A 20,935-nucleotide genomic window follows, 5' to 3' on the forward strand; every position below is an offset into this window, starting at 1 on the left:
CAAAAATCTCTCTAATGAGACAGAAAGGGGTATTTTTTTTATATACATCCCTACGTGCTTATTAACCCTTAATATGGAACAAAAAAATATAAAAAATACACCTTTCTGTAACTAAAAACCTCCATTTGTTTAAAAATACATAGGGATGTGGAAAGAGCGCAGGGAACTTTTTTCTTTGGTTATTACAAAATTGTAATATCTTTCATAATGTTAAATAATTTAAAGTTTATCTGAAATTAATCATTTGGAAAGCTTATCCAAAAATAAATAAGAGAAACTGAAAAGTTTAAATTTTTCCTGGACACATTTGAGAAAAAAAAATAAAAAATCAAAACTGCGTTGGCACTCTAAAGATTAAACTACGTTTATTTATTGATTGATTTTTGTGCCAAAATAGCAAAACATTCTTGACTATTCACATTTTAATGAATAAATCTGCAAACAAATGTATACCTGAGAGATAAAAGTTATTTATTACACACAATGCATGCTGTATATTTCTAAGTTTCAGTTTTCATAAAAAATTGGTAGAAAAACAATTGACTGTAACACTATCACATATCCTGATTTCCTGGCATTATTCTTCTGTCATCAATTGATATCTTGACTGTGATAAACATTAATGCTTTATTTTCATTAATTCTAATTGTCCCCTGTACACTCCAGCTGCTGGCTCTCATTGGAAGGAGGACTACTTTACGCCTTTGTTGGACCTGCTGCCGTCATTGTCCTGGTACGTGACAACAAGAAAAATATAGACACATTGTGACAAGAGACTGTTGTCTCATATTCTCATTTTTCTAATAAGCTTTCCATGCTTAAAGAGGAAATGTCACATCTGAGAACATAATATTTATGAATCTAGCTCATAAATGTTTATTTTGTGTTAGTCATTTCTTTATAATGAGCTCACTTTTCTTAGACCATATTTTTATTAAATGCATGACAACACAAGAAGTCCATATTTTTTTAGTGGTTTGCTTTTTTAGCATAGGTGAAATCTTCAGTTTAGATTGACACGTCTATATATGTTTTGTCCTTAAAAACTGTCAAAGGTCTCAGAACCCAGTTCAGGGATTTAAGAGTTTATTTTTACAAACCATATATACCAGGCATTGACAACTTGTATCAGAAGAACCTACATGATCCTCTGTCAGCATCTAGTTATGACAAACAGACTAATGAAGGATTATGGCAGTTTATCAACTAATGTGGAACTGCAGGTTAGTCCCTACCTGCTGTGTAACCATTAGTCCACTGTATCAGGGTTGGGACTGTATGTTATTTTTGATTCAAAGGAAGCTGCATTGTGGAAACATGACATAATTTTCATATAATATTTTATAGGTTTATTTTAATATATGTTTTGAAAATGGCAGAATCATAATGGTTTTTTGAACTAGCATACCCTTGACATTAGTCAGACAGGGATGTGGTCTTGTGAAGTCAGATTTCAGAATTAAATACAAATATGAATAGAAAGTTAATCATTTTTAGAAGTATTTTAGCAATTTAATATTAACAAAATGGTAGTTGCAGATAATCAATTACCTACCAGCAGAACAGGAACCATAAACAGGAATTGCCATAATTCTGTTATAAATAATAAATCATATTTTGCTCAATACATTATGCTAAGTCAAAATAGGTGTATCGATATTATTGTGAGTTTGCAAACTGTTTTGTGGGTTATCACTAATGTTCAGGATTGTGCTCACTTGCATGGGCCATATTAATTTCCCAATCGAGATTTCAATAGTGATTAGAAAATATGCATTAAAACCCACACAATCTCTCTATTCTACATATATACATTGCTTATAGATAGAATACCTATTTTAGGTGCACACTAGACATCTGTGGGTGAAAATAAAAATAAGTATCAAACACATCTGAGCTGCCTATAAGAACAGCTAGCAAAATGTAAATAATAGTGGTACAAAAACATAAAATAGTCTAAAAGACGCAAACAACAAAAATAAGAATTCTTTCCAAATTACTGCATTGCAAAAATAAATGGAAATGGCAGACAACCAAAATGGTTAGATTAGCGGGCAAAGTGCCTATATCCTGGCATAAGCTAAAATCCCCATATTGTTTTTGGCGAGATTTCACTGAATTTATTACGATCTGCCACAGGTGAACATGCTGATTGGGATCATTGTCTTCAACAAACTAATGTCTCGAGATGGAATATCTGACAAATCCAAAAAGCAGAGAGCTGGGTGAGTGCTCTATTTTGTGGGTAGCACTGATGCTCTGTTATGGAATGAGATTTTGTTTACCCTGCATTTATGTAATTACCCATATACGTCTTCCTGGTCAGCATCATAGCTTTGTTTGTTTCTTTATATGTCTGTATTATATCTATCTGTTTTTACTGTATCAATACATGTATGTATCTGTGCACTTTTGGAAACTGTAATCCTACCTTTGCATAGTCAATTCAATTTATTGTGTGTTGACAGATTATATCAGTGAAATTTTGTGTGTAATGTCTGAGACCTGGCTTGCCTGTGTTGTAGTTTTTGTCTGTGAGGTTCCATTGATTGCTGTTTCGCCAGCTCATAATAGTTTTTTTTTCATCTGTGTCATATTACAGCCTGTCTGTGTAGATTGTATTGTTGGTTTGGTATGCATGATTTTGTATGATCTACATGTCTGTTTACTGTAGGATATTCCTGTATGTAATATACATGAGCCATTAAAACACACACACACACACACACAATAACTATTATACAATTACTATGAGTAGTAATAAATAGTAAATGCACGATCCAGAAGGTCTTTTTAGTATCTGAATGCAAACATATCTTGCATGGAATTATTATAAATCACCCATTTAAAATTAATGTTATTTTTCCCATTGCAATTTATTTGTAACTATACAATTACAAATAAATTGACACATGGGGAAATAACAAATATATCATAAAATAAGAATAGATACAAATTGATATTAGTTTATCAGATATAGTCTAACAGGTGTTTTGGTAGCCAAGAGACAAAAGATATAGGACAAAGCAAAAGCAGAGTAGATGGAAAAGTCATAACAAAGGAAAAGCTTATGGTATAGTTGGGAACCTAGTTAAGAAATTTGTTCTGAAATCTTTTTTTTTTTAACAAATATAAATGTTTATGGAATTTGATTTAAAAAAAAATAGAAGTATAACAAAACAACCATTCTACATATAAAAACAAAAAAGTTTTTTAAAGGATAATATCTTGTACACCAAGCATGTCAAACTCAAAGGCTAGCACGGGCCAAATAAACAAGGTTTAAGATTATGTGAGCCGCAAAAAACAAAACAAAAAAAACCCTGAAATATTCATTGAAACATAGGTTTATTTTGAAAAGTACATTATAAAAAAAAATACAGCATCCCCCTCTACTAAATCCCAGTCCCCCCTTTACTAAATCCCAGTCCTCCCCCTCCACTAAATCCCAGTCCTCCTCTATACTAAATCCCTGTCCTCCCCCCTCTACTAAATCCCAGCACCCCCCTCTAGCCAACAAGCAAACTCCACTCACATTGCCGCTGCCAGTATGCGACTCCGGAATCCGGGCTTTGGTACACCCCAAATGGCGCCGTCCACACCATGTGCCAAAGTGGATCCTCCCGCTACTTCTTGAAACCCTGTGAAGGTGGAGCACGTCGACGTCATCGCAACACTGACCGGCACACACTCACACACACACAGAAACACACACTCACTGACAGACACACACACACAGACCCACTCACTGGCAGACACAGACACTCACTCACAGACAGACAGACACACATACAAACTCACTCACAGACAGACACACACACATTCTTGCACACACTCACCATTCCCTCGGGTCCAGTGGGGATCTTCTATCTGGAGATATCCTTCCTGCTCCTCACTGCTCCCTCGCGCGCAGTTTAGTGATGCCAGGTGCCGGAATATGATGTCCTATTCCAGCACCTTGCATCACTACAAATGGCACGCTAGAGGGAGCAGTGAGGAGCAGGAAGACTGAGCTCCCTCGCTGCCGCCAGGGAACTCTCCTCCCAGCCGGGTACATTTTAGCAGAGTAGGCACCTGCAGTGTGGGGAGAGCAAGTGCCTACTCTGCCTTAACAACAAGCATGTACTCGCTGATTGCCGGTCCGCAAAGATGTTCATTGTGGGCTGCATGCAGCCTGCGGGCCGCGAGTTTGACATGCTTGTTGTAAAATGAAGATATACCGAAAAGTACTAATATTGACAAACATTTGTTTCTAATCTAAATATGGATATAACTCCCTTAATAGAGGCACAAATTATATCATATTCATGAAGAGAAACTCTCATTTCATAATCCAATTATTTTGAAGCAGTGTTTGAAACCAGTTCCTCTAATAATGTTTCTGCCATAGGAATCTCAAATGATTTCCATGTTAGTTCAGTCAAGTTTCTAATTTGGTAGTCACTAGTTCATGATTTATAAACTCAATTGTTACCTTGAGCTCAACTGGATCTTATCCTATCTGGAATCTTTCTAGAGCAGTGATTTAAAACCTTTTACAGTACTATGCCCATTTGAGACATTTGGGAACCCCTCATACTCATATTCCACAATTTAGACTAATAGTCTACTACATTCGGTTCACAGGTGCTTTATACCCTTTTGCCCCCCAGTTGCAGGTGTTGCATTCCTTTGGTCTCTCTCCACTTTTTGCTTTCCACTTTTTCACTTTCTCCATCCACTGTGCTCCCCTTTCCTATTGCTCTCTGTCCCTCCGAGTGGCTAACTAAATGGAGAGTGCTGGGGTGCAGGCACAGAATTCCTCCTGTCTCCAAAGTTGATATCTAATCTGCCGATTTAACCCCTTAAGGACACATGACATGTGTGACATGTCATGATTCCCTTTTATTCCAGAAGTTTGGTCCTTAAGGGGTTAATGGTGCAGAGCATTATTTTTCCTCTTATCTTTTTCTGTCTCATATAAGGAGGGCAGCTGGGAGAGTTTTGGAGACAAATAGGCAGTTGTAAAGGTGTGGTTGGATAAAGTTAGGTTCTGTAGGTTTAAGTCAAGACTGAGTTTTTTCATCAAGCACAATGGCACATTGTTGCAGTTATTTTCAGTGTAATGTCAGAACACTATTGTGAGTGTACTTCGTGGAGCGTCTCTGTATGATATTGAGATATTTCTTATGTAATGTCATATTATCCCTGTATGTAATTCCAAAAGTTTAGTGTGTAATATGAGTGTCTCTGTATGTAATGCTTGCATGTTCTTGAGTGTGTAATGTCAGGACATTATTATGGCAAATGTCATTGTGTTTTCCAGGGCAGTGTCTTAAGTATAATTTACGTGAATGGACATTACCATCAAAATATATTTAATCAATTAAACATTTTTAATGTGTTAAAGATAGTATCTGATTTATGTTTACTAAATGTAATAATGTACTTTATGCATGTGCGCAGGGCCGTCTGTAATATTCATTGGACCCAGGGCAAGCATTTGCTTGGGCCCCCTGGATCTTGCCTTCCCACTTTTTTTTATGACTGTGTGTGTATGATGACTGTTGTTAGTGGGTGATTATGACAGGGCCAGAGGAATGAATGAGACAGTTTTGGGTGGTGAGTGTGACAGGGTTGGGTAGTGATTGTGACATGGCTGAAGGAGGTAGTGTGACTGGGAGAAGGGAGGTGAGTGTGACAGGATTAAGGGGGTTAATGTGACATTGTTCTGTGTCATGGCTGGGGTGAGGGGCATTGGGTTGTGTTGGGGGTTGGAGGAGGGGTTAGATAGGGTGGGTGAGTTTGACAAAATCAGGGGGATTTATGTGACAGGGTGACGGTGGTATCATTGGGGAAGTGTGAGTATGACAGAATTGGAGGGGTTAATGTGATCAGATTTGTGACAGGATTGGGGGAGTTATTGTGAGTGTGGCAGGTTGAAGAGGGGTGACAGTGTGTGTGTGTGGGGGGGTGATAGAATCGAAAGGGGTTAATGTGATAGAATTTGTGACAGTGTGAAGGAAGGGGAGTGTGACAGGGTTGGGGGGAGTTAATGTGAGTGTGGCAGGTTGAAGGGGGGGTGACGGTGTGTGGGGGTTACTCAGTGCGCGCCGCGCAACCCCTTGCCAGTAGTTCCATGTGGGCCAGGCCACACCACGATGTCCGACAGTCGCATTTGCAGACTTAAGGGACAGATGCTTTGAGCCCTCCAGGATATAACTATCCCCTATAACCAGTGGTGTATTCTGGTTTTATGCTGCCCTAGGCAAATGCCTTGTCAACCTTGCGCTAAATACAGCGCTGCCTGTAACTGCACAGCCCTTTTTCCCCTTAAGGACAAAGCTTCAGAAATAAAAGAAAATCATGACGGAATATTTCCGTCATGTGTCCTTAATTATCCTCACTGTATGTGATTGTAGTGTGGATAGCAACAGCTAATGTAGCTAAATGAGACGATGAGTGTCAGCTAGAGGGCGCATGAACAGCCTCAGTAGACAAGACAAATAAACACTGAGTAGAAGTAGAGAGGGACTAAACAGCAGAGGAGGGTACACCATTTGGAAAAAAAAAGCTGTGCCAAAACTCCACAGTAATTTAGCTAATGTACCACTCACTAGCATTAGTTGGGCTGGGTTGACTTAAGGCCAGTAGCTTAGGACGATATCACACACATCCACAAAGAAACATTTAAGGAAATGCACAGAATATTCAGGTAATGTTGAATTTTATAGTTTTAGTGTTGATGTTTTATTGCTAATAGCCTCTAGAGTGAGTTTAAAGCTAAACTTCGGGAATTGCATCTTCAAGGAAGCATATCATAACATTTCATTTTGAATCATTCATCCTGCAATAAAAAGAAAAGTGAATTCTTTGAGTACATGCATACTTCATAATCGCCAACTGTACCACGTGCAATTTGACTAAAATAGACACAGCATCTGTATAGCTCCCAAGTGGCTGCATGCCATGTTCTGGCTTTTCAAACAGCAAATTGCTTAACAGGAAATGTTAAGCTATGAGTGTCATAATACGAGAGGCTGTTAGCTAAAACCAGAACTTGATGAATGTGTCATCCATGAACATGATATGGGGCCATTTATTATAGATTAAATACAGTGGTAGCCTCTAAAAATGTGTCATGTATGATGTCCATACATAGTGGAAGAATCTTTGGATAAGTGGATAGGTATGCAGCATTTAACCTCCCTAATATCTAAAGTGCTCTATTAGTTTTAAACTAATGCCACAGTTTTGAGAATTACAACTTCAAAGTCAAAAATACCTTCAGAACGACTATTTTATTGCAGCCCTCAATACAGTGTGTTTGGGGCAATCTTGAGGTTGCTTGTGGAACACTTATGAGCTTTAGCACACTTAAAAAAAAAAAAAAAAACACTGGTGTAGATAGGGATCTCCTTTATTGATTACATCTAAAAAACATGTTTCCCATTCTGGAAGCAAACTCTGTACTGCAAAATGACACATAGATGCCCTAGTAATAGGCATAATCAAATAGCAAGTATTGGAAAAGGTATGTTTATGTCCTAAACTGTGATGTCTATTTTAACTTTTACTTTTAAAAATGGTGCAAAATTGAAAAACTAAAATAAATGTTTAAATATAAATATTTGATGACAAAAACATTTCAAGATGTAACTTGTTTTTTTATGTGTGTATTATTCGTTATGTAACTTACAATCTTTTTTAGCATACATCATTGTTGTTATTTCAAAATGTGATATAACCATTTCATTAATGTACAAATTCAATTTTTTTTAATATGTATTTACCATACAACATACGTATATCCCTATATATTATGCGTCCTTCAGTATTCCTCTCGATATTTCAAATGACCAATGAAACCTTTTAGCGTATGATTGGTGGTGGTAGTGGTGACTAGAGAACAAGGCTTTTTAGGAAATCTAAAGATAACTTGATAATCTATTGATAGGCAGTTAAATACATGGAAATATAATTGAGATCATGACCAATTTATTTTATTTACACGGACTCATTTCTAAACTTGTCTAATGCATTTTAAAGGCAGATTATTTAAAATTTGAATGATGTGAAGCTCTGTTGTACACTCATAAATCCCAATTGAGCTCTTGGAAAACACTGAATAGAAAAGAGATACCAGGGTAGATAAAAAAGACAAATATGAATAGAATGACAAAAAAAAAAATGATCTTCCTAAATAGGGAGATATGCTGCAAAAGAAGTACATTTCTGTGTGTTAAGCCTCAAAGGTGTTTTTGTTTGCAATTTTAGTATGTTGTGTTAGTGTGTTTTATCATACCAGCGTATGTCCAAGTGTATTGCCCGAGTGTTCCATTCAATGTCATTATTGTCTATACTGCTCCCTATACCCCTCCTATGACATAATAGCTATAAATCATATAATACTGGTGCTTGTTGAAGTTCCCAACATGCCACCATGGAAGTTCTGGGGGGGGGGGGGTGGTAGATCTCACAGACTTTGAGGGAATTATTGGTGATGTGTACTCCCCATTCCTTGTGTCCATCTCATGCTAACCTTGGTGCTGCCTTCCTGCCAGTCCAGCGCTGATCTAACACACTGCCTTTTATCTCTCTCTCCTATTCCTTGCTCTATTATTTCTCCTTCATTTGCACTATGTCCCTATCTGTCTTGCTCTTCCCTTCTGTTTCTGTATCCCTCATCTTAATGCTACTTTTCTCCCTCACTTCCCCATACTCTCCTATTCTCCCCCATTATATTTCCTTCGGTATGACATGTTTCCTAATTCTATTGGATTCTGCCTTCCTACGCATGTTAATGTATGATTTAATATTCAAAAATACAAACTCTGTTTATTCTTGTATCCCTTTCGATTTGTGTGTTCCCTGTATATATTATGTCTGCATGATTACCCTATTACGTTACTTTCGTTCTATATGTGTTTGAATTTTTCCTGCTCACTCTGTCTTTCCTCATTCATACCTTTAATGTGGTGTATAATATATTTATATAATATATACCCATTATTATTGTATATAATATATACATAATATTTTATACGTGTTTGTGTGTGTGTGTATGTATGTTTATATATCTCCCTGTCCTGTGTTGTATTAAACCGTGGTCCTCCCTGCATGCTCTGTTGCTTGCTGGGTTCTGTCGCAGAAGTGAGATGTCCTGCAGAAACCTGCCACTGATTTGTTCCACTTGTGGAGTGCTGCCCAGCGCCAGCCTGTCTGCAGCTACTGCCAGCAACGCTGTGTTAGTCTCCAGTGCTCTTTTTCCTGTTGATTCTCACACACTCATACACTGTGAACATTAAGCAACACTCAAGTATACTAACCGATCCATACCATACACATAGCGGCACCACAATAACCCCTCACTTCCTTGGGTATGTTTATAGAATAGGACACCCCACTCTTCCTAACACCTAAGCACATTTTCCAATGCTTGAAAATGACCACACTGGCACTGCGGATTTCCCTTGAATCTTGATGTTTACGAGACTTACTCTATGTCAATTGTTACCTTGTTACTTGCACAGTGTTGCGTCTTATCTGTAGCAGTACTACATTGTATTGTACTTGTTATTGTCTCTCTCATATCACCTCAGTACACTAAGAGACAGCCCCTTTCTTGCTCTCATTCTCTGCCTGTCACTGTTGGTGAAGACTGCCGCTTGCCCCATCACACAGCATTCTTAGGTCAAGGATGTGAACCCACATGTAACTTACCTAGCAACATTTATTTCCATGGCAAGGGATCATCAGAAGTTAAATGATAGGAGGTGACTTGGGTGCAAACAATCACACCTAACCTGGGCTTCATTATCTTTTATCTCTCCTTACCTACACCTCTTGCATTTCCCCTCACCTCACTGTACATAATAATGTACCATAATTCTCTGTCTTGATCTCCATCCTAATTCATTCACTGAACTTTCACTACTCAACACAACATAATTTTTCTTCTGTTTATCACTCTCATGCTTTTTATTTTATTTTTTTTCTCCATTTTTCTTTTTTGTTTTTGCTTCTATTCTATTGCATTCATTTCTGCTTGTCTACTTTTTTCTGTTTGCCCTGTACTGGTAATTTTATACCTTTTTGGACTGTCCACTTTTTTTTTTTTCATTCTCTGCCATTCACCTTGGCATTATCTATTAACATTATTCAATTGTTCATCTTTTTCTCTTGCTGTCTTTCTTTCCCTCTTTCCCCTCTCACTCTCATTTCTATATCTCTGCCTTGCTCTTTTTCTGTTTCTCTTTTTCTTCTCCTCTCTGCACCGTGTTCCATTCCTTCACAACAGGGCATCTCTCTGGAGTTCCTGTGTGGTCCTTCCTCTCCTGGCACTCACCTGGATGTCTGCAGTTCTGGCCATGACTGATCGCCGTTCCATCCTCTTCCAAGTACTCTTTGCAGTGTTCAATTCTGTGCAGGGCTGTGTAATTATCACTGTACATTGCTTCCTACGCCGGGAGGTAAGTAGCTGTCACTGTCACTTTTCTGCAGATTCTCTAACCACCTTTTTTCTTTTAGAACATCTCTAAACATGTTAGCATTGAAGCCCCAAATCCTTGTAATTGCTTGTGGTGGAATAAGCTAGCAGGTTGTTAAACATTATTCTATAACAGGAGATCACTGGTGCTTTTTCCCTTGTTAAGCTCTATTGTAGGACTCAGAAGAGAGGATTTGCAGCCATCATGCATACAATCACATGGATGAGGTTTAATCATAGCCTTAATATGCTTACAGGAAAGTGGCTTTATCTGCATACATTATTTGCGTGTTACCGAGTATGCATCCTATGCCACACATTGTACATTTTGCTGCTATGCTTCCAGCTTGACAGACAATCGCAGGATATATAAAACACAATAATTGCAGGATAACTAGTCTCAGATGGATGACTTAGAATGGAAGGGGGTATTGGCCAGTTCTCTATACAGCTATGTGTACATATTCATGCACACACCCCTAGGTGCAAGTGAGACTATTACAGGTTTTTATCCATATCTTAAGAAATCAGCCGCTTATATCAATAATCTCCCCATGTGCTTTTGCTAGTCACAAATACCTAATTTACATAAAACATATACACTCAACAATGAATCCATCCCCAGCTTCCACACATACAATACATTAACCCATTGGAGGTTTCTTGCAGCATTGATTTTTGAGCCTTTGCATTACAGACCTCTGCTTCCATGTATACTTACTCATCTTGGGTGCCTTCTTGTCCCTTCCAACTGTGACGTTTGCAAACATGAAGCCCATTTAATCCATTGCCGTTTACAATGGGGGAATATAAAGTAGAGCAAAGTAAGCAGCTGCTTAGACAAGGCATACACTGTCACAGGAAATCAGCCATTAGTCTCATCGAGCAGTATGTGGCTATACCTACCCGCTAAGAGAGGAACTTATTTTGAATGTGTTGTCACTTTAGTTTGTTGTTAACAGTAATCTTTCAGGAGTAGTGACCCACTTTTTAACCTTGCTTAGGACTGTATAATGTAAATTATCGGATGCTGAACCTTTAGAGTAGAATGAAGTTCTTTGCCAACTAGGAATAATCATGTAGACCTCAAAGTTTCACATTTACGAAGAAAAACCCCAAAACATATGCTGACTTAGAGGGCAACAATCTTTACACAACTGGATATTTTGGGTAAATGTTTTCAATGATCATCTCACAAGAAGATCTTCTTTTGTTACTGGGGCGGGGTAACTATAGCAGATAGCAGCAGTTATATATATATTTGAAGGCCCTGTTCAAACGAGCTTTCAGTCTATGAGGATTTAAGGAAAGCGGGTAAACATTGTTAAGCTTCTTACCCAGGGACAAGGTGATCTTGTCTGTGATTCAAAACTGGTTATCACATTCCTATGGAAATGTGTATATGTATGTACATTTTCATATATATATATATATATATATATATATATATATATATATATTCCAATGTTATAATAAGGTGCACTCACAGGACTTTTTTTCAATAACTTACTTTTATTCTGAGAAGTGAATTACATGTGAAGAAAATATCGTAAATCGACGTTTCGACCCCTATAGGGCCTTTTTCATCTTGAAAAAGGCCCTATAGGGGTCGAAACGTCGATTTACGATATTTTCTTCACATGTAATTCACTTCTCAGAATAAAAGTAAGTTATTGAAAAAAAGTCCTGTGAGTGCACCTTATTATAACATTGGAATATTCATACCTACGCTGAGGTCTGCACCCAGGCAAGAATATTGGAATTTTTTTTTAAAAGGGTGAGTGCCAAGTTTATCTCTTTATATATATATATATATATATATATATATATATAGCAAGGTAGAACCCTTAGTATATTTAGCATGCCTGTTTTGTTTTGGTTGATTTTCTAATTTAAAATTAGATTTCATAAAATTTTATAATATTGGACGAAAGGAGATATATAAGTAAAGCTATATATAAATGTTTATTTTATGCATTAACTCTTGGCATTGCTTAAATATTTTCTTATTTTAATCTAATTCCCCTACCGTGCATTTTGTCACATCTTTCACTCAAAAGTGTTACCTTTTTTCCTTACCTATGCTCTGATTTATTGGCTCTTAATATTATACACAAACCTAGACTCATAAATAATAATTGACAAGGGAACTGCAAATTTCATGGCCAAAACAGCTCAATTTTACACATTTTCCAAGTAAGCGAGTTTCCAAACTTGAATATGTTGACCAAAAAATTGCAATTACCCTTTCAATTCTCTGCAATTCCCAGTTTTATTCATAAACCTCGTCGGGCATTCGTGCTGCTATTGGATTAACACAAATTTATCAAAAACAGGCATGTTGTACAATTTACAACTTGCCTGAATGGAATCCATAATCCTTGTCTCCCTTTTTTGACAGGTTCAGGAAGTTGTGAAATGCCAAATGGGAGGGTGCCGCAGTGATGAAAATGAGGATTCCCCAAACTCCTGCAAAAATGGTCAACTTCAGATCATGGTGAGTGTAAGCCAAATCTGTCTGTTCCCTAAAAAAGAGAGATAAGGAATGTGTCTTATATCTTAACTATGCCTGCAATTAAGTTTATTTTTGTTTACCGGTATATCTATTCTACTCACTGCTAATGTCCTAGCAGCGCTGGAGTTAAAAAAAAACTATAACAAAAATTACTGCGCCATTGGGTAAGAGCTCTGAAAAAGAAGTGGTGGGACAGGTCACTCGTACCACCTTCTGGTGTCCCCGATGACCCTGTGTAAGAGGCTTAACAATGTATAATAAAAATGAAAATCCAGCGCACTCCCTTATCTACTACACAGCAACTTTGGTGCTGACAGATTTTGTTTGTTTTTTAAAAACACCTAATCTATGTAAAAAATAATAATAGGGATTTAGTTACATTATATGATTATACACTGCATAAGCCTGCCACAACGTCAATGTAACCCATCTTTGGCAGGTCCTACTCTAACAGCCAAGTGTCTGCTAAACTAGCTACTTACGTGGGGAAAAAAATCCATCTCAAGTTCTCTGCAGTGCAAGGCTAAATAGGGCCCTGGGATGAGGTACCATTGACAGGGAGGGGTGCAAAACCAAGGAGTTGGCTAGACTCACAAATATATATATATATACAGTTGCAAGAAAAAGTATGTGAACCCTTTTGAATGAAACAGTTCTGTAAAGAGGAATGGTGAAGAATTACTCCTGACCGTTGTGCACGTCTGATCTGCAACTACAGGAAACGTTTGGTTGAAGTTATTGCTGCCAAAGGAGGTTCAACCAGTTATTAAATCCAAGGGTTCACATACTTTTTCCACCTGCACTGTGAATGTTTACATGGTCTGTTCAATAAAAACATGGCAACATTTCATTCTTTGTGTGTTATTAGTTTAAGCAGACTGTGATTATCTATTGTTGTGACTTAGATGATGATCAGATCACATTTTATGACCAATTTGTGCAGAAATCCATATCATTCAAAGGGTTCACATACTTTTTCTTGCAACTGTATATATATGAGAAAACAAGGGGCTGCCTGCACTCACCTAAACATGCATAAATAGGGTGCTGCTGGGAGCCAAAAAGTACAATAAAAATGAAAATCCAGTGCACTCCCTTATCTACTAAACAGCAACTTTGCTGCTGACAGATTTTGTTTATTTTTAAAAAACACCTCATCTAGGCAAAAAATAATGGGGGTTTTGTTTAGCTTAACGATGTATATCCGCCTCCTGTCGTGGGATGTCTCAGTGCTTCCAAAGTACCCATCCATGTGGGCAGCGGGTGGTGGCCTTTGATATATAAGCAAGAGACACAACACTCCCTAATTGGTGGCAGGTGGGGTTTACTAATATATAAAAAGACTTGCATAGCAAACAAAAACTTGTTGGAAAATACAAAACGCGGCACAATAATAAATCTTCGCCCATGGAGGACTCTGTGGCTACTGGCATTCAAAGTTAAAAAGATCTTTAGAAAGACCTTCCCACTCTTTGATTTGTGAGTCATTTATTCTTTTCTACCAGTGCCTGCTGATCTGTGCGTCCCCTTGTTCTCATTCTCTTTTTCTTTTCTTATCTTCTTTATCTTACATCTCTATCTTTCCTTTTTTCTTGTGCTCTTATACATTGTAATGTTATCCTCCACATTTTGACTGTCTTTGTCCACCCCTTATTCTTTGTGCCTTGTTATGTTATTCCAATAGTCAGATTTTGAAAAAGATGTGGATCTGGCTTGCCAATCTGATGAGAAGACCTCATGGTATACAGCACATGGGGAAACAGGTGAGAAAATGCATATGTATATTGAATATAGGGAAAGGTTATGTGGGGTAACAGGCGAAGTTATATGAAGAGAAGAGTTACAGAGTAATATGAAGGGTTATAGGGAGTTGTTATATGGAGTAATAGGAAATCGTTGAGGTTACACGTTGTAATAGGGGGACTTATAGGAAGAGATTGTATGGAATAATAGTAGGAGTTGTAGGGAAATGTTAAATTGTATGGATAAGATAATCTGGACATTATATAGTGAAATGGCAAGGAACATTGCTTTAGTTTGGTGGAAACTCCTGGGAATTCAGTTCTCGTTTTATATTTGCATATAGAACTGAGTTCCCACACTTATCACTGTACAAAGGTATTCAAAGAGCACTAAAGATTTATAAAATTGCAAAGAAGCAAATAAAGAAGTGTTCTTCATTATTTGATGCAGATTTTAATGTCCAAGTGATTTGTATATGTCATTTCTTTCTTTCCGTGAGTGGGCTAGATGGGCGAGAATCCAATAAGTTCACAAACCTAAAATGAGTTGTGCATGATTATATGTATGTTGAGTATGTGTAATGTTGTATAGATGGAATCTAATGAATCATGTTTTAGTACTTAACTGTGAAACTTCTTACAACTATTTTTATTATCTACAAAACAATCACAGAATATTGTTTACCCTTTAGAACAGATAAGCCCTTTATGTTTTTAGGCTGCATATAGCATGTATATGTTTCTTTATGCACCTCACACCTATGGTGGGTGGGTGGATGGTTACTAGTCAGATGAAAAATATGAACAGATAGGAAGGGATGGTGAACCCTGAGGAATTCCTACATTTATTTTTCAATGACTTGACCAATGCTAAAAATATGAAAAGAAGATCAGTGAAAACGGTATGTTGAATTTGTTTTGAGGAAGAATTTACCTGCCTTTCTATTTTCCAGTCCTTTTTAAAGAACTGAACACATGCCACCCCTCCAGTGTAACTGGAGCTTTATCACGAATTTCTCTCGATGATGAGGATGACCTAAAGCATCATAAAGGTGGAGATGGACTTAGCTTTTCCCACCTCCCTGGTAACTTTTCATCACCTGGTGGCATTCTCCTCCAGGTTCCAAAAATTACTCACAATCAAGTTAATGAGCTCAGTGATCCTCTTCCAAAGAAGGAAATAAACCTTGATCGTGGACCTCTGTACCTATGCCCAGAGGGAAATATGTGGCCCATGGACTTTGGAGATGCTTCACAAGAGCCTTCTTTGGAGAGTGAGTACATGGTGCTACCCAGAAGGACTCTGAGCCTCAAACCATTTGGCCGGGAACAAGGAAAGCTCAACGTCAAACTGTCGGATTTGGGAAAGGGGCGCCAACAGGGGGATGCAGAGGGGTACCCTAACTTCTTATCAGTGGACCACATCAATGTCAATCTTACCCCACCTTATGTACCATCTCAGCACCAATATGGCCTGCCTTTTAAGCAACCACCTTCAGTACGGCAGATTTTGGCATCAGAGATGAATGAGCGCAGCCGTACAATGCCTCGAACGGTACCTGGTCAATCCATGAGTGCTGGATCTTTAGAGGTGAGAAGTAAAAGGTGCTTATGTATGTTATATATATGTTTCGTAACATTTGTTACATGATATGCGTCCATCTCCCTTTTCTTTCTTCTCCTTATTTTTTTTACGGCTCTAAATCACATATCCTCCTTTAACAAATGAGGTGTTCCTTGTTTCATTTTCAAGTGTTTTGTTTAACTTTTTCATTTTTTTTTTTAAAACACGCTTTCCCTCACTCCTCAATCTCTTTTTTTTATTACATTTCCTTTTTTCCACTTCCTGCCTCATTGTTTCTATGTCTATCTGTATACCTTTTCTCCCTTCTCTCAATCCATCTTCCTCCCTTCCTCCCTTTCTTTCTTCCTCCTTCCATAGAAACCACACCAACCTGTCCCTGTGTTTCTCCCTCAGCGGAAGCGATTGAGATACTCAGATTTGGATTTTGAGGTGAGTGCAATTACTTAATATAACAAACCATAGACACTATTTTTTTTCAGAAACATGCTTATATTATGTTCTAAAGTGATTTGCTCCTCTTTTTTTTTTTTTTACAAAGTCCTACTTCTATGGGGTTTGGCAGTATAGATACTTCTTTTTAAGGGTGCAGCCAATTTCTAAGCTTTAGCTGCATATCACTTTGCACTTACCTGAGTGCTCTCCAAAGCTTTTTCATTTGCATTTGAATTTCATGTGCATTACATGATGTAGCTGCACTGGTACCTAGATGTAGCTACATGGATAGTTAGACTTTAATTGGAGATGATTGATTGCTTGGTTTACGCTGCTGACTCTACAGTTGACCTTTCACAGAAAGTGATGCACACAAGAAAAAGACACTCAGAGCTTTATCATGAACTAAACCGCAAGTTCCATACCTTGGAGAGATACCGAGATGCCAGTTCAAAGGTAGGTCTGTTGATGCTCTCTCTAATACAGAATGTGACTTATCTTTTCAAAGAAAGGTTGGCAATAAAAAGCTGTCCAGGAAAAAATGTGTAGCAACCCCATAATACATGACATGTCAGCACAGAGCATGGATAACCAGATGTACAAAAAATCCTAAAATTGATCATTCATTCTCTTGCGTGAAGGAGGGCACTGATAGGAACTTTAAAATAAACAAAATACTTTTACATTAAACAGACTTTTGCAGCAGAAGACAGACAGTGGTAATGGGAAATGTTACCTGTGTGTTGTTGCACTAGTGCAGAAAATAAAGAAGTTATTTCCTAATGTCCTATGAGTGCTTTCATTCACATTGGATATATTGTCAGGAGTATAACATTAGCAAACAAAGACTGGGAGACCTAGTGCAAAGCCCTTCTTACGTGTTTGTTACATAATAATGTGATAGTGCGTGATAAAGTCTTATTATTAGTATTGGCATTTATATAGCGCCAACAGATTCTGTAGCGCTTTAGAATATTATAGGAGGGGGAAATGTAACAATAAATGAGACAGTTACAAAAATTTACAGGAACAGTAGGTTGAAGAGGACCCTGCTGAAACGAGCTTAAAGTCTGGAGAACTTGGGATATAAAACACAATAGAACAGGAGATAGTAATCAAACAAGGTGGGAGTGAGGCAGAGCTGGAGGAGAGAGTAGAGTGCTGCCCTTTAGGAGAGAGCAAGAGACAGGTATGTGAGGTAGAGGTTACTCTGGGAGGCCATAAGCTTGAATAGTTTGGAGATTGAATAGTTTGGAGAAGGAGGCCATGATCAACAGTGTCAAAGTCAGCAGAGAGGTCAAGAAGAATTAATCGTAATTAGATCATTTGTAACACTAATCAAAAACGTCTCCGTGGAGTGGAGGGGGCAGAATCCAGACTGAAGGATCAAGGAGACAGTTGGAATTGAGGAAGCAAGTCAGATGGTAAATACAAGTCTTTCCAAAAGCTTTGAGGAAAAAGGAAGCAGGGATATGGGATGATAGTTGGAGCTTAGTCAAGAGATGTTTTTTTTATGACGGGTACAACAGTAGCATGGTAGAGGGCAGTTGAAGATGTGCACAAGACAAGATGCGAGAGATCTGATGAGGTGAGACGGGATGGGATCAAGCGGACATGTGGTGGGATGAGAGGAAAGGAGAAGCGCAGCCACCTCCTGTTCAGTTGCTGGAGAGAAAACCTGCAGGCTTAGGATGGTACGGTCCAAGTGACGTTGAGATAGAGAGGAGTGAAGGGGGGAGAATTCATACCTTGACTGTTTAATCTTGTCAGCAAAGTAGCATGCGAAGCTATCAGCTGAAAGATTAGTTTGGCGGGGTGGCCACAGCATGGCGAAGAAAAGAGTTAAAGGTATTAGAGAGATGCTTAGGATTGCGGGAGCATGAACTAATCAGTGTTATACATGTGTGATGAAGTGTTCAAGGTATGCATGTAATTTCCAAGTTTTATGTACAGTTTCACTGACATATGGAAATAGATATTACTGTGAGATTAAGGAGTTGGAAATGGGATGGTAACAGTCCCACTCAAAGCCTACAGAAAATTAAGTTTGCACTGATTTTTATTAAAAAAAAAAAAGGTGCCAACTGATGAGTTCTGAACGTATTTGCATTGATTTTACTTACACATACTCATACATGCATGCACACACAACTCTCACAGACCAATACACACAAACACACTTTTTCTAATGCACAAATGCATATTCTCTCTTACACTTCACACTTACAATTGATGTCTTCCTTACCTTATTAGCTGAGCTGCCTCAACCCCTTAGCCAGCAGTGAGTCTGTGGTTTAGATCATGGAATGAGAAGAGAATCGTCTTTAGAGATTGGGTTATCCGCTGGGGTATAATTTCATGTATTCCATCTGTAATGGACCACTTGGCACCCTGACTGGGTACCTCCACCAATCGATGCTTCCTAGCTGACGCTGAGGACCGTAAGCACCGCACCGGACACCATAAGCACCGTAGACCCCACGAACCGCTGCAGCTTGGTTGGGGTCTCGCCGTCCCTTCCCATCCTGGACCAAACTCCTGGATCCAGGGACTTAGTGGGAAGGCCTCTCCTCCAGGGAGTATAGCTGTGAAGCTCTTACTGCTTTGGCAGTCCCGGAGCCCCCTTTCCCTCTTTGCACATGTATATATAGCGATGATCGCTATATATATGTGCAGCTGCGGGCCACCGGCTCCCTGTTCTTGCAGAGGGGGCCCAGCAGACTGCAGCAGGACATTACAGCTCTTCCCTCTCTCTAACTCCTGCGAGATCCGCGGCCGTCAGAGCGTTGCCACAGGTTACCATGGCAATGCTCCACGCGGCACACACGTCACCCTCGCGGGAGTAAGAGAGAGGGAAGAGCTGTAACATTCAGATGCAGTCTGTTGGGCCCCTCTGCAAATACAGGGAGCCAGGGGCTCCACAATGCCACCGGACCACCAGGAATGGAATCTCCCCCCTCCCTGAACCAGGGTAAAATTGTATTACATTTAATGTGGGGGGGGGGGGGGGATGCTCCATTTACACAACATGCATACACTAGTAAACACACACTCTGCATCCACTACACTAACACACACTGCATTCATTACACTGACACACACTCTGCATCCACTACACTGACACACACTCTGCATTCACTACACTGACACACACTCTGCATCCACTACACTGACAAACACTCTGCATTCACTACACTGACACACACTCTGCATTTACTACTGTGGCAAATTCAGCCACTCAGAAACTGTAAATTGTGATTTAACCGGACCACTGTAATGTTCTTGCTATGTTCTGTATTTTACCATGTATGCGGCATTCGTGTGGTTCAAACACAGGAATACCGCTAATGTTTAATCTATATCTACATGGACAGTGTATTCCCGCACTGTTCGTGAGTTAAGCAAAGTACCAAATGGGAGACCACCCATAGATGGTCGTGTGTCTCCAATTAGGTACTTTGCAACATTGTAGCGAAGCTAATTGCGGTTTGTTACGGGTGGCTGCTATTCATGTACCGACTACGAGGCGGCGGCCATCTTTGTTCACGGAAAGCCAGCAGGGTTTTGTCGTCGACTTCCAAGCCGTTAGAGAGTTTACCATTATCGGTAGTTGTATTCCCTCAACTCAGGCAATCGTTTAAACTAATTGAGCCTGATAAGGGAAACTGAATGGCGTTCGGTCAATTGTGCTGGGATCTGGGCGCAAGTTCATTTAACTGTGCGTCCAGGTCCCAGCTATGTAATGAGGGGTGAAAAAGCTGTATATCAGGAAAATTATGTGAGTTATGGATTTTAATGTAAAAACTGTATTCCTCTGTACCAAGGGATACTCCCATTAGCAATGCATGCTGGGATAAGTATCTCCTTGGTACAGCAATGTATGCTGGGTAAAAGATGGGTAAAACCCAGTCCCCCATGTAGTCCCCTACTGGACAAACCCTGCATTGGGACTTGGGAAACCCTGTATATCTGTAACCACATAAATACTGTGCCTGTAATTAAAAACCTCTGTTGACCTCCAAGCTGTGTCGTCTAGTTCTTGGGAGGAAGCGATTGTAACTACGCTACCTGCATTTCGCCTGTTTTGGGATTGACCTATCCTGTCTACCAGCGGAGATACCGTGGATAATATACAACTACACTAACACACACTCGATATTCACTACACTAACACACACACTGCATTCACTACA

At 38.9% G+C, this 20,935-nt stretch overlaps 1 protein-coding gene across 9 annotated transcripts in view; it reads left to right on the forward strand.

The window, feature by feature from the left end:
* Positions 1-20,935, forward strand: part of ADGRB2 (adhesion G protein-coupled receptor B2) — a 433,339-nt gene that overhangs the window by 394,014 nt on the left and 18,390 nt on the right. For 6 of the 9 annotated variants that reach the window (XM_063456181.1, XM_063456190.1, XM_063456206.1 and 3 more), the window contains 9 exons: positions 667-733; positions 2,140-2,225; positions 9,131-9,226; positions 10,280-10,451; positions 12,870-12,965; positions 14,668-14,746; positions 15,679-16,316; positions 16,668-16,739; positions 17,103-17,198. In XM_063456181.1, coding sequence (XP_063312251.1) covers positions 667-733; positions 2,140-2,225; positions 9,131-9,226; positions 10,280-10,451; positions 12,870-12,965; positions 14,668-14,746; positions 15,679-16,316; positions 16,668-16,739; positions 17,103-17,198 — 1,402 coding nt within the window. The remainder of the gene's footprint in view (positions 1-666; positions 734-2,139; positions 2,226-9,130; positions 9,227-10,279; positions 10,452-12,869; positions 12,966-14,667; positions 14,747-15,678; positions 16,317-16,667; positions 16,740-17,102; positions 17,199-20,935) is intronic. The other 3 variants (XM_063456232.1, XM_063456241.1, XM_063456223.1) reach the window with 2 other exon arrangements.

The sequence above is a fragment of the Pelobates fuscus genome, chromosome 1, assembly GCF_036172605.1.
Source record: "Pelobates fuscus isolate aPelFus1 chromosome 1, aPelFus1.pri, whole genome shotgun sequence".
NCBI classification, from domain to species: Eukaryota; Metazoa; Chordata; class Amphibia; order Anura; family Pelobatidae; genus Pelobates; species Pelobates fuscus.